At 56.8% G+C, this 12,495-nt stretch overlaps 1 protein-coding gene across 1 annotated transcript; it reads right to left on the bottom strand.

Moving 5' to 3' along the window:
* Positions 1-7,423: 7,423 nt before the first annotated feature.
* MSX1 (msh homeobox 1) lies at positions 7,424-11,763 on the bottom strand. Its single transcript, XM_081500202.1, has 2 exons — positions 11,062-11,763; positions 7,424-8,626 (listed from the first exon to the last, which is right to left on the bottom strand). The coding sequence occupies exons 1-2, from the start codon at positions 11,528-11,530 to the stop codon at positions 8,184-8,186; spliced, it is 912 nt and encodes a 303-aa protein (XP_081356328.1). The 5' UTR covers positions 11,531-11,763; the 3' UTR covers positions 7,424-8,183.
* Positions 11,764-12,495: the final 732 nt, after the last annotated feature.

Genomic DNA, 12,495 nt, shown 5'->3' with positions numbered 1-12,495 from the left:
ATCACATCTCTAAGGCAATGTCCAGAACAGTTTCTCCAAATCCAACATGGATTTAGGGAGGCACCAAGAATCTAGAGCAAGGCAACTGGTCAGTCTTGACCATGGTCCTAGGGGTTGTTCTGCTAAGTGCTCTGGCCTAGGTGCCAGCGCTTCCTGGTGGCTTTGTTGACATTCAGATGAGTTTCTGCATTCACACTGGAGGTGAGGGGGTTGGTGGAAAACACTGATCTTGTCTTAGGCACCTGTGTGACCTTTGGCAAGTCACTTTATCCCTTTGTGACTTGTTTTCCTCACCTGTAATATGGCTTAATAAGAGTGCCTGTGTCTCAGGGAGAGGATTTAAGGATTAATTCTGGGCCCATAAGGCTTCCCTGATAGCTCAGTTGGTAAAGAATCCACATGCAATTCAGGAAACTCCAGTTCGATTCCTGGGTGGGGAAGATTTGCTGGAGAAGGGATAGGCTACCCACTCCAGTATTCCTGGGCTTCCCTTGTGGCTCAGCTGGTAAAGAATCCTCCTGCAGTGCTGGAGCCCTGAGTTCCATCCCTGGGTTGGGAAGATCCCCTGGAGAAGGGAAAGGCTACCCACTCCAATATTCTGTTCTAGAGAATTCCAGGGACTATACAGTCCCTGGGGACGCAGAGTCAGACACAACTGAGCAACTTTCACTTTCCGTGTCCACAGGGGATACAGAATCTTCTATCCTTCCCATCACCATCCGAGGGCAAGAGTACCACACTGAGGGACAAGAACACCCCTGCCCCTCAGACTCACTCATCCCCCACCACCTTAGGACCACCCTCCTAGCCCTTGGGGAATCCAAGCAAGCATGTTTTCCAACAGGCAGCCAAAGCATCTGAGGAGGCTACCAGTGAGACCAGATCAGCCAGACGTATGCAGAGCACGAGTCCTCCGACATGTCCCAGTTCAAATCACCCCAGCTTCCTCTGCATCAGTCCGGACGTGATTCTGTTCTAGGGAACAGAAAAATGAGGCTCAGAGAAGTGAAAAGCTAGATGACAGCGCCCAGAAAAAGCCTGCCTCCTGCAGAAGCTCTGCTCCAGCTCTCACTATCTCTGTGCTTTTACCGGAGTCACTCAATCTATGCCTCAGTTTTCTTGTCTATGAAATGGGGCTACCAGAGGTGCGTGCTGTCCTGGTAGTGAAGATTCCTTGGTATGATCCACATGGAGTGCTTGGAATGGTCCTTATACACGCAAGGGCTCCATACGAGTTAGCTTCAGTTATCTCAGGAAGGACACGCCTGCGGTTATTTTCCTCCCCAGCTTGGGAGCGCAGGTGATATGATAGACAAACAGACTTGGGAGGAGCGCTTTTCCTTTCACTCTCTCCAAAGCTCCCCGGAGTCATTGTTATGCCCATTTAGCAGAGGTGGAGCCTGAGGCTCAGAGAATCTGAGAGGGGAGTCCCTCAGACTGCCCCAGATATTTACTTCCAGTAGGTGTGGGCTTGACACTGGCCACTTCTTTGGTGGAAGAGCCCCAACTGCCACTGGGAAATAGAAGCAGGGGAGGGGTCATCAGAGAGAAAACTAGGCATCTTGTTTCAATAACATTCCCAAACCTAGAGTTCAGCCTTCACTCGGGGTCGCTCATCTGAGAGGTGTCAAAGTGACGCCTGGGAGTCCGGATGGTGCCCTGCTGGGGAGGCAGGGAAGCGGCCCCGTGCAGAGGAGGCTTTGAGGTCGCGCCCCACCTGCCCAAACCTAACTCGCCTCGCTCCGGGTAAACGACGCGGCACACGCAGCCTGCAGCGCCCCACGCGCGCTCGCACAGTGCCTCCGCGCCAAGCGCGGAGAACTCCAGCAGGACCACAGTCCCGTCCATCTGCGAAACCTGCTTCCCGTGGCTGGAGAAGGAGACAGCTCCTGCGGCCCCACTGCAGCGGATTGCGATCCAGCCACCGTTCGGCGCCCGCCAGGAGCTGTAGTTTCTTGGTCTGAAAAATGGGCAGCAAAGGGGGCCGCGGCGGGGCTACTGCCCCGATCTACCCGGAGTCTCTGGTCGGGGCGATCCTTCGGTCCAGCCAGGCCCCCCGAATCAAGTGCAGGCCGTTGAATTCGCTTTTACTCCTCGCAAAAACAGGTCGATATGGCACTCCGCTGCGATACTCTAGGTTCTGACAGCCAGGCTTTAGGGGCTGATTCTATAGGTTCCGAGAGGGGTATTAATTTGCTAGAATTCATCATCCAGAAAAGCATAAACTTGGATTTCAGCCCCCCATGTCTGAGTCGTCAGCCCCGACTCTTTTGGAGTCTCTAGGAAAGTGTACACACACACACACATACCTCTCTTTTAAGTACTCACAATCAAGGGTAACTGCTGGCAGTGCCAAGCGTCTCACAAAGCACTTTCTTTCATTTTATACCAAAAATAATTCAAACAGATTGTTGCCGCATTCTGCACTTTCTATTTGCGGAAAGTCAGGTTCAGAGAGGTTAAGAAATTTGCCCAAGTTCACACAGCTAAGAAGTACCAAAACCGGGATTCCTAAGACCAGATGGTCTGACTCCAGCGGTACACTGGCTGCTGCTTCTAGAAGCACCACCTTCTCGCTTGGGGACAGGAAGGGGGGCGGCAGCTGAACGGATATTTCAGATCTTGAGCTTGGATTCGCTGAGCACAAGCAGCGTGGGGTCTGATTCCAGGGAGACCCTGTGGAAGCTGAAAGCAGGTTTGGGAGAAAGAGTGTTGGGGGAGGGGGTTCCGGAGGAGGAGCCCGAAAGAAGGGAGGAGAAAGAAAAGCTGGAGTCACCACGGGGTTCCTGGGAGTGCCCGGTGCTCCCTTTGGCATTCTCGATGCCTCCCAGGAAAACCTCTTGCGTCCTGGAACTGATCCGGCGCACACGCGCGCCGGACATTGCCCCCCACCTTGTCCTCCACGCAGTGGATCTCCCCCACCCGGCGCTCACCCGCTGTGCTCAGAGCTGTGTGTGTCCTTCCCGTGTGGAGCCCCCCATCCCCGCCCCGTGGGCCAGTCTCCTAGTGCCTTCTCTCTGCCTGAAGTCTCTTTCTGTGGGCTGGATGTCTCTCAGTACCTCATTTCTCAGAGTTTATCTCCTCCTATCAGTGTCTCTCAGTGGGTCTCCCCTGCTGCCTTTACGTTGTAAATATCAGCGTTACTGTGGCAAAGTGACAGAACTCCTGGAGGGACGTTCGACGGTAGCTTTGAAGTGCTGGGGCTGTTCATTGGGACTGTGGGTGTTGGTTGCGTGTTGTATGTGCTTGGTTGAGTATGTGTGTTGGTTTTGTGTGCAGAGCGTGTTGGTTTTGCGTGGTTGGGTGTCTGCGTGGGTTGGTTGTGGGTGTTGTATCGCATGTGTTTGGGAACTCCTATTTGGGTGTATGTATCCCACTGTGTGGGTCCGTGTGCTGGATGTGAGTGGTTGGTGACTTGTGCGGGTTGTCTGTGTGTGTGATGAAGGTTGATCGGATGTGTGTTGGATGTCAGCGTTCGTTGTAACATGTCTGGCATGGGTCAGTTCTGTGTGTGTTAGATGTGTGTTTGTTGTGCTGTGTGTCGGTGTGTGTGCGCGCGCGTGTGCTTGCGCGCGTGCGCGCGTGCGCAGGCGCTGTCTATCGCCGAGGGCGCCTAGCCGGGCGTCAGGCACCAACCAGCGCTGCGAGAGCAGAGGCTGTGGGCCCCCGGGGCCGCGGGAGGGCGCTGCGGAGGAGACCGGCCGAGGTGATGAGAGGGTCGCCGAAGGCGTGGAGCAGGGGTGCGGCCGTGGGAGCCGAGTGGAGCGGCGGGAAATCCCAGAGTCTGGAGTGGGGAGCGCTCTGGGGTGCCCTGGAGGATGGACCAGGGGCGGGGGGAAGGTTAAGGTGTTTCCCCGGACGGCCGGCGGCGGGGCTGAGGGAGTGTCCCGGCCCGGCCTTGGTGTGAGCGGCTGAGAGGGGCGGGGACGGAGCCGGGGAGGCCGCACGGCCCCGGGGGCCCGGCCAGGCCGGCGCCAGCCACCAAGTTGAAAGGCGGCGGCGGCCTCTCCTTGCTGCTTCCCATTGCGCCCCCGAGGGCTCCAGGCGGGGCGCCTGCCGAGGCCGAGCCGGCCGCCCCTCCGCTCCAGGGGTCACTCAGGGGCAATGGTCCGTGCGCGGCCCGAACCAGCCTCATGGGCTGTAGGACTCGCACTCAAGGCTCCGGCCTCGTGCTTCGTAACTGTCTTCACTGGGTCTCCTGCGCGGGCTGGGCCTTCGGCCGCGGGTCAGCGAGCGGAGAAAGGAGCCCTAGTGCCAGGCGCTCTTAGCGCGCGCTCTCCAGCCCCTCTCCAGCCTCGCAGGTCCCTGACCGCCCAGGCCCCGCCGACCTGCACCCAGACGTAGGAGCGTCCCAGGTCCCCCGCCGCCCCGTAATCTCAGTTCCCCGCGGGCTTCCACGCCACGGGCTTTGGTCTCGCCAGAGCGGTCAGAAGCGGAGTTTTTGCAGACCGAGACTTTTTCCTGTCTCCTCCCCAACACAACGAAAACGCCTTCACATACATTGTGCAGGGCAGGTGAAGTGTCCCTCCTGTTCCCCAAGGGAACAGCCTGAGGTCAGGGCTAGCAGGAGTTAAATTCGGAGAGCTAAGGCACGAGTTCTGAGCGGCGGGTTTCCCCAGACCCAAATTGCTGGCCCGGCACTCTGGGACCCTCAACGAAAGGGAGCCAGCCGGGCAGTACCGGAAAAGCGTGGATCCCCGAGTGGAATCTGCGTCGGAATCCCTGCTCTCCCCTTTACTGGCTGTGTGACCTTGGGAAAACCGCGTAACCTCTCTGGATCCTTGTTTAAAACACACACACACACACTTCAAAATCTAAATTTGTTGGGAGGCTTGGGGAAGGTGGTGCGCTCCAGAACTTCAGCACACAAGTAGGCTTCGTTAAGTGCTGGCTCCTCCTCCATCACAATCTCTAAATGAGTTAGGTGGCAACTCCGTTGTGATTGATGCCAAGTTTCCTGCCGGGGAAGGAAATTGATCCGTAAAGGACCAGACGCGGGAACCCCAGCCCGCTCCGTCCTCACTTACAAACAAGCAACTGCGTTCCAAGGGCTGGGCTGGTCGATAGGCAGTGCCCCAGCCTCGCCTCGAATTCCCGCCGGACCCGGCTGAATCTGTCTCAGGTCCTCACCCCAGAGCAGAGCGCCGTACTGATCCAGCAACCATTTATTGAGCACCTTATGTGTGCAATCCCTATCGACGGAGGAAATCCGGAAACAAAAAGCAGTGCAGAGAAGGGGCTGAACGAAAGAAAACAAAAATGGGGAAAACAGAGGACATAGGAGTGGAAGGAAACAGGGACCCAAGGCCCGCAGCAGTGCTGGGGCGCGCGCGCAGGCGGGCGCGGGCGGGGGTCGCAGGGCGGCGGCCGATTCCAAACGGGCTGAGGCTCTGAGTGGGGGAAGGGGGCGCGCCCGCCTCGCCTGCAGCTACCGCCAGGCTGGAGCCTCTGCGCGTCCGCCGAGCTCGAGCCGTTGCTCATTACTGCAATTATGTAGCTCTAAGTTTGCCTCGACCCTAAATTGCCAAGTTTCGAAGAGCCAGGAGGCCCGTGAGCTCCGGCCGCGGGAGACACCCGATCCCGCCCTGCCATTCCCCTCTCCCACACGCGTGGAAAACATTCTGATGTGGCCGACACACCATGAGCTAGGAAGATTCAGATCTGCTCGGCATAACCGGGGCGCCCTCCCGCTCAGGGGCTCTTTTACACGTCCCCAAAATTCCGGGGGCAAGGGAAGGATTCCCAGGCCCATTTCGCAGATGAGAAAACTGAGGAATAGAAAGAGTGATCTTCCCTACGCAGAGTCAGGCGGCTAGGAAGTGCCAGGGCTGGCATCAACTAATGGGTTTCTCTGACTTCAAGTTCAGTACAAACCCCCAATATAGGAGAGGGCCAGGGGAGTTTCAGAAAGGAACCCAGATTTGTGGAAGCCCGAGTGTCCCGCGCGATGCTGAGTTTATATAGGGGGTAAACATTCTTTCCGTGTCTGCAAGAAAGAGTGATGTACCTAGGGGCTTTTAAGGGGCCGCGTGGGCGCCGGACTCTTGAGACATTTTTAGATATCACTCCCCTCTCTTGGGGATGAAGAGGACCAACTCGGGCCATGCTTGTTAGCCCAGAGGCCGGGACCCCCACCCCCACCCCCCGCCTCGACTGCCTGATCATTGGAACTTTCTTTTCTTAGGGAAGGGAGTGGTGACAAGTTCAGACTGTAGCCCCAGCGCGGAACAGAGCCTTTGTCAGGGCTACGGAGATCCGAAGGATCCAAGACGCAGGGTACCTCAGAACTCCCTGGCACCGGCTGAGAGCCCCCCGGGGTGCCTGCGAGCCACCCCGCGACGCTCTCGGAATTCTGAGGCCAACCTCCCCTGGGGCTAGAAACCGCGTAGTGTGCCCCAGGATTCCTCTCCACATCTTACGCCGGTCTCTTATCTGCAGAGACGTCCTCCCCGTGTCCAACGTCAGGTACTTCGGGTTCTGACAGCCCTTAGTCTCCTGGCTTCCTCCTCGCAAAGGCTGCCCAGGGCTGCCCCGTCGTGGAATTTGGAGACGCCCCCACGGCCCGACAGAGGTGGAAGTGGGGGGGAGGGGGGCCCAGATATGGTGAGAATTAAGTCAGAGCCCCCAACTCAAAAGAGAACAGAGCGCCTCCTGGAACATAGTAGGCTTTATTTACTAGAGATCCTTTTCTGCCTTCAACATGCTAGCAGAATTGTCCCCGGAAGGCTAAACTTGGCGCTTGTTCATATATAGTCTCCTGGTAGCCTGAATATAACCTACTATATAAAAGAGAAACCCAATTTGTAGGCAAAGCTCATGCAAAGGACACACCAAGGTGCTTAGTGTATGGTCGCCCTGTGTTTTCAGCAAACAATTTTTTTTAAGGGGTCGTGATAGGGAGTGTGAAGGCACTCACATTCTGGCAGCCTCAAAATTAGTTCCTCAAACCGCGTCTACACTGGCAACAGCGGCGGGGTGATTTAAGAGAAGGGAAGCGATGCCTCTCCATCCCCCACCTGGCCTCCTGTGGGAAAAACAGGTTTGCGGGGGTGGGAATTGTCTAGATTAGCTGTCTGCAGTCATCAAACCATTTGGGTGATTCTCTTTGTTTTCATAGACGGGTTAAAAGGGGAGAAAAAAAGAAAGAGTTGGTTATGGGTCGCCTGAACAAGTGTCGATTTCAGCTTAAAGTGAATTGGAAAATTGAGCCTAATTATCCAAGGTAATTGCTTCAATTCTCCACTTGACTTTGCTAAGGCAGATCTGTCCTGTGTGTTCAAAAAGGCAACCCCCTCTGTCCCTGAATATTGTTGTCACCTTTGAAAAGTTGCTGGCGCCAAACGACTACCAAACTGAAAAGCAACTGTACATGTGAAGAGATGGCAAGGACTAAAATTAAAAGACTAAACGAATGAGGAGATAATTTCTTGTAGCTTAAAATTAATTTATTTAACAAATATAGCTATAATATAAATGATAATAAAATTTCAAATATACAGTATATTACAACAATCCCTTCCAAAGGGAATCTTGAGAGCCACCCAAATGTACTGTTAAATAGAAACAGAAGGTTTTAATTTTTATTTTACAATTTCTTTCTGGTACTGGTAAGAGAGAGGTCCCTTCAACCTACCTTTGTCACGCATCTGTGTATCATTCCCCCCCACCCCCCAAAAAGCAAATGTTTTACTGTTGAAGTTCTTTTAAAGTTTTCCTGTGGCAAGACCCGGGATCTGCCTCGCCTGCAAAGTTCTTCTCTTTCTCCCCAACTGTTCTTATTTCCAAAATCTTCAAACATGAATTTTCTCTGTGCTTTTTCCTGCCAGGTGTTAGGACAGGAGGCAGCCACGCAGGAGGCACGGCCTCTAGTTCTGGTCCAACCACTAACTCTGCTGGGGACTGTGGATACCTTTGGAAACCTCTCTGGCCTCAGTTCCCCCATCTGTAACTCGAAGGGGTAGATCTAGCTTCTAGAAGAGCGTCAGGGGACCCTCCCAGCCACTTTGGGGAGGGAATCAGACTTCAGAGAGTGAACTTTGGGAGCAACGGAGGACAAACCAGAGCTGTGTGGGGGTTAAAGAGAAGGTGCCAAGCGGTGCTGAACAGGGGAGCACCTCATGGGAAGGCTCCTGTTGCTTGCTGGAGGGATCGGCTGGCACCCTAGGTAGGCAACCCTGGGCCTTCTATGTCAGGTGGTACATACTGTAGCCGACATGGGCTGTGTAGAGTCCCACAGGCGCCACGGGCAGCGCGGCGCGCTGGAAAGGGCCAGAGGCTCCGTAGAGCGAGGCACCCGCGGCGGCTGCTACGGCGGCAGGGCCTCCGAGTGGGAAGGAGAGGCCGAAGGCTGCGGGGGGCAACATGGGTTTAGCGGCCATCTTCAGCTTCTCCAGCTCAGCCTCCTGCAGTCTCTTGGCCTTGGCGCGGCGGTTCTGAAACCAGATCTTCACCTGCGTCTCGGTGAGGCTGAGAGAGCTGGAGAACTCGGCGCGCTCGGCGATGGACAGGTACTGCTTCTGGCGGAACTTGCGCTCCAGCGCCAGCAGCTGGGCGGTGGTGAAGGGCGTCCGCGGCTTGCGGTTGGTCTTGTGCTTGCGCAGGGTGCAGGCCGGAGGGCTCAGCCGCCCTGAGGGGCCGAGAGAGAGAAATGCAGAGGGTTGAGAAAGTGGCGCGCCATCCGCCCCGAAGTGGGAATAATAATCAATAACAACGCCCGCTATTCATCTGCGTTGAGCACCTTGGCGCCAGGCGCCCGCCTGGAGAGGCACTTGGAAAATGTCTTCTCCAGCTCCCACCGCAGACCCACAAGGTAGACGTTCCTGTCTTCCTGTCTACCTTTTGCAAATGAGGAGACGAAACTTCTAGGTAAAGCTCAGCCGCGTTCAAAGTCCGATGTAACTGGGAAGAGGCAAACAGCCCTTAAATCTAAGTGGCTGCTTAAGAAGGCCTCCTCCCACCACCACTCACGTTGGGACGGGTGGATATTAACAGGAAGGTGAAATGCGCAAAAAGAGGCCCTGCACCCGAGATAACATTTAATTTTAGGCGTTGGCTAAACATTTATGATCTGTGCCCACTAAGTGCTTAGCGCCCGGGGATAGGCCGTTCTGTGGCTGAAAATCCAGATCTCCCAATCCCAGTCTTTCACTTATAACAGTGCGGTCCATGGGGTCGCAAAGAGTCCGGCACGACTTAGTGACTATTCTAAGCTCCGGCCTCGCTGACCAGAGGTGGAGCAACCCCGGATGTCACGAATGTCACAGCATGGCCAAATCTCAAATATAAAAAAGTGCCACAGTCTGGGGCTTGCTTTTAACGGGGCTGCTTCTTATGACTGTTTCAGTTGTGTTCTAGGCCTGTTCCACGCCCAGCTCCTTGGCCTCTGGTGTCTCTCATAGGTGAGTGTTATGGGCAGAATGCAATGGCTTCTTCTCGACCAGTGCCCCAGTCCACAGAGATCAACGCTGCTAGTGCCCAGCTGGGGCTTTTCTTATGGCTTCAAAATATACCCTCAAGGATGGGCGGTGAGTGAACACCTTGGCAGAGGGCTCACGCCAGCCCGGACAGGGTCGGCTGGGCGAGTCAACGCCTGCCACACCCAGCAGCTTTGGCCCCAGTTAAAAACGTGGAACACAGTTTTTCCCAGGACAACAGAGATCACGTCGACTTTGGGTCAGGACCCAGGCCGGAAAGAATTCTTAAGTCCTGGAAGGGACGCTTTGCCTAAGCAGCAGCTTCACTGGGGGAGAAATGAATTCAAATCGAGAGAATGTTTTCACCAGGCGGGTTTTGCCTAATTATGCAATTTTCTTTTTGGAATGCTTTAACAACAACAACAACAAAATGATCCTTTGGGCTCTCAGGCCACCAGGATGTGAGTCAAACGAAAAAACTGGTGTTAACATCCCCCCTTCTTCCCTGGTCGAGACCATTGAGAGTCCGGGAAGCAGTTGGCCCCCGACTCGCTTTCCGCCGGGCCACCCGAGGGGCGGGCGCCGAGGGCAACGTCACACCCTTCGGAGTAGTTAACAGCCCAGCGCTAGGCCACCTTCTCCGGCCATTAGGCCCAGGGAGGGGCTGGCCTTTCAAAGACGTTTAATCCTCCGATAAAAATCATTCCTCAGCATCACGCCATTGAATTCGGGTTGCTATTATGCCGCACCAAATAATCGGAGGAAACGAGGAAAACTTGGGAATTTCCCGTGCTCCTGAAATATCTCCGAGTGTGTTCGCTGGGCAGAGAAGCCCGGGGGCCGCGAGGCCTCGGAACGACCCCGAAGGCGCCTTTGGCGGCTGGAGTCTGCTTCCACGACCCAGCCCGAGACATTTGGGAGCTCCCGAGAGTGTTGCAGGGGGCGCCTCCCACTAATTGACTTGGTGCCCCGCCCCCTCCACTGGAACCTGAGCGTCTCGCCTCCTCCCCTTAAATGATCCATCCACCCTGAGCACCAAGTATCTACCTGAAACACGAAAGGGGCGGGGGAGAGGGGAATTTCGCAAGAGCTTCGGAAACACAGTGGGCAAAGAAATACCCTGGTGGGTGGATGCGGAGAAGGGGAGAGGGGCGCAGTAGGCTTCCACGATGAGAAAGTGAAACTCTGCGCTCTGGAAGGATGTCCCGCACCCTTCGAACCCACCCGTTGCGGTAACGACGAAGTAACAGGGCTTAGAGTCTGATAGAGGAGCCAGCCGAGACTCCTGGGGTCCTTCGGTAAGGGCCCGAGGAGAAGGTGCCCAGACACCCGTGTTCTACAAGTGAACCCCTACCCGCAGCGTCGCCTGGACAAGGCGAGGATCCCCAGAAGGTGGACCGAGAACTGGGCCTGGGCCAGGCCTCGAACCCTCTTCCTGGGTGGGAGTGGGGAAAGGGGTCGACTCCCCACCCCCACCCCACCCCCCCCGCCGTGCTCACTGACCACCCATCTGCAGCACCGGCTCCAGGTACCCGGCCACAGGTACGCAGACGCCGGAGACAAACAGGCGCCGGAGCACTGCCTGGCGCCCTCGGGTCCCACACCCCGCCGGCCCCCTCCCCCTGCCGCCTGGGTTCTGGCTACTCACTGGCCGGGGGCGGGGAGAAGCGGGGATTCTGCATCCACGGGGTCCTCTCGGGTTTCTCGGGGCTCTCGGCTTTGACGAGCGCATCTTCTGGCAGTTTGAGGAGTCCTCCCACCGAGAAATGGCCGAGCGGCCGCGGCGAGGACGGCGCATCCGGGGCGCCCAACGACCCGGGCCGGGCACCTAGAGGCTGTGCGGAGCCGCCCGCCGCCTGTGCACCCTCGGAGGCCGCCAGGACGCTGTCCTTGGCCCCGGGCTTCCTGTGATCGGCCATGAGCGCCTCCACGCTGAAGGGCAGGAGCGAAGGGGACACTTTGGGCTTGGCCCCCTCCTCGTCTGCGCCCATGGCGGCCGCCGTGGCCGCGGTGGTGCTGGGGGTCTGGCCCCCGCCGCCCCCCGCCGGCTTGCCGAAGGCGGAGTCCTCCACTTTGACACCGAGTGGCAAAGAAGTCATGTCAGCAGCCGGGGCCATGCAGAGCCGGGCCCCTCCTCCAGCCGCAGCTCGGGCCAGCCGCCGGGCATGAGCTTCGGGCGGGCTGGGAGCGCGGCCGGCCTCTGGGAGCGTCCGGGGCCCTGGCCGGGCGGGATCTCCCGCGCGCGCTTCCCGCCCCTCCCCAGAAGGCCAGCTCCGGCGCTCCGGGCCTGGTTATCCGCTGGCGCCGCCGCGCAGGCGGAGTTCTCGGGCGCACCAGCCGGCTCCGGGTCGGGCCGCAGCTCCCCAGAGAACTTGTTAATAAGGCGAGGCCAGCGCGGCGGCGGCCAATCAGCGCGCGAGGGGGCGGGTCCCCCGCGATCCATTGGGCCCCGCTCGGGCGGACTTGCCCCGAGGCGCGCTGGGCCTCGGCGCGCGTGGGGCTGGGCCCGGGCCCCAGGAGGGCAGAGGAGGGGAGTGGGCGCCGGAGAAACCTTCCTCCGAGCCCCAGCCCGTGCCGCCTGTCCCTGTGTGGGTTCCCCTGGGTCTCTTGTTTTTCTGTGTTCCTGGGGGACTTCCCCTTGTGCTCTGTGCTTCTCTTCTGCTCTGCCCCCTTCCTCCCTTTCCCTTATTTCTCTTCTTTCCAACTTCTCCTTTTTTTTCTCTATTCCTTTCCTGTTTCTCTCTCCTACCTCCCCCCTTACCTTTCTGTTGTGTCAGTTGCTTGTGTGTGTTTCTCCCTAGTGGATAGTGGAGGATGGTTCCCCTCTTTACCACGATAATTGGAGTTGAAGTCATTTCTTGTATATTCTTTTTATAGTGTTTAAAAAAAAAACCTGCAGGCTTATATATTATAGTAGAAAGACATAACATTAATTTCTTCTTTAAACACCTTCATTTTCTTCTGTTTCAATCTCCAAAACTTTACCTCTGCGTAAAAGTGGGCCTTTGTCTTCGAAGTGCTGGACTGAAGTTTGCCTAAGAAGCCACGTTCACGTGGTGCTACGGCTGTTAAGAATAAGAAT

The sequence above is a fragment of the Giraffa tippelskirchi genome, chromosome 1, assembly GCF_054371585.1.
Source record: "Giraffa tippelskirchi isolate mGirTip1 chromosome 1, T2T-mGirTip1v1.2.pri, whole genome shotgun sequence".
Lineage (NCBI taxonomy): Eukaryota > Metazoa > Chordata > Mammalia > Artiodactyla > Giraffidae > Giraffa > Giraffa tippelskirchi.
The sequence above is the reverse complement of the archived record's forward strand: the minus strand, read 5'-3'. Positions and strand labels throughout refer to the sequence as shown.

Excerpts from the sequence above, each read along its gene's own strand:
- MSX1 (XM_081500202.1), bottom strand. The coding sequence starts at position 11,530 with ATGGCCCCGGCTGCTGACATGACTTCTTTGCCACTCGGTGTCAAAGTG. Across the intron at positions 8,627-11,061 it reads CTTCTCCCCGCCCCCGGCCA|GGCGGCTGAGCCCTCCGGCC; the intron begins GTGAGTAGCCAG and ends TCGGCCCCTCAG.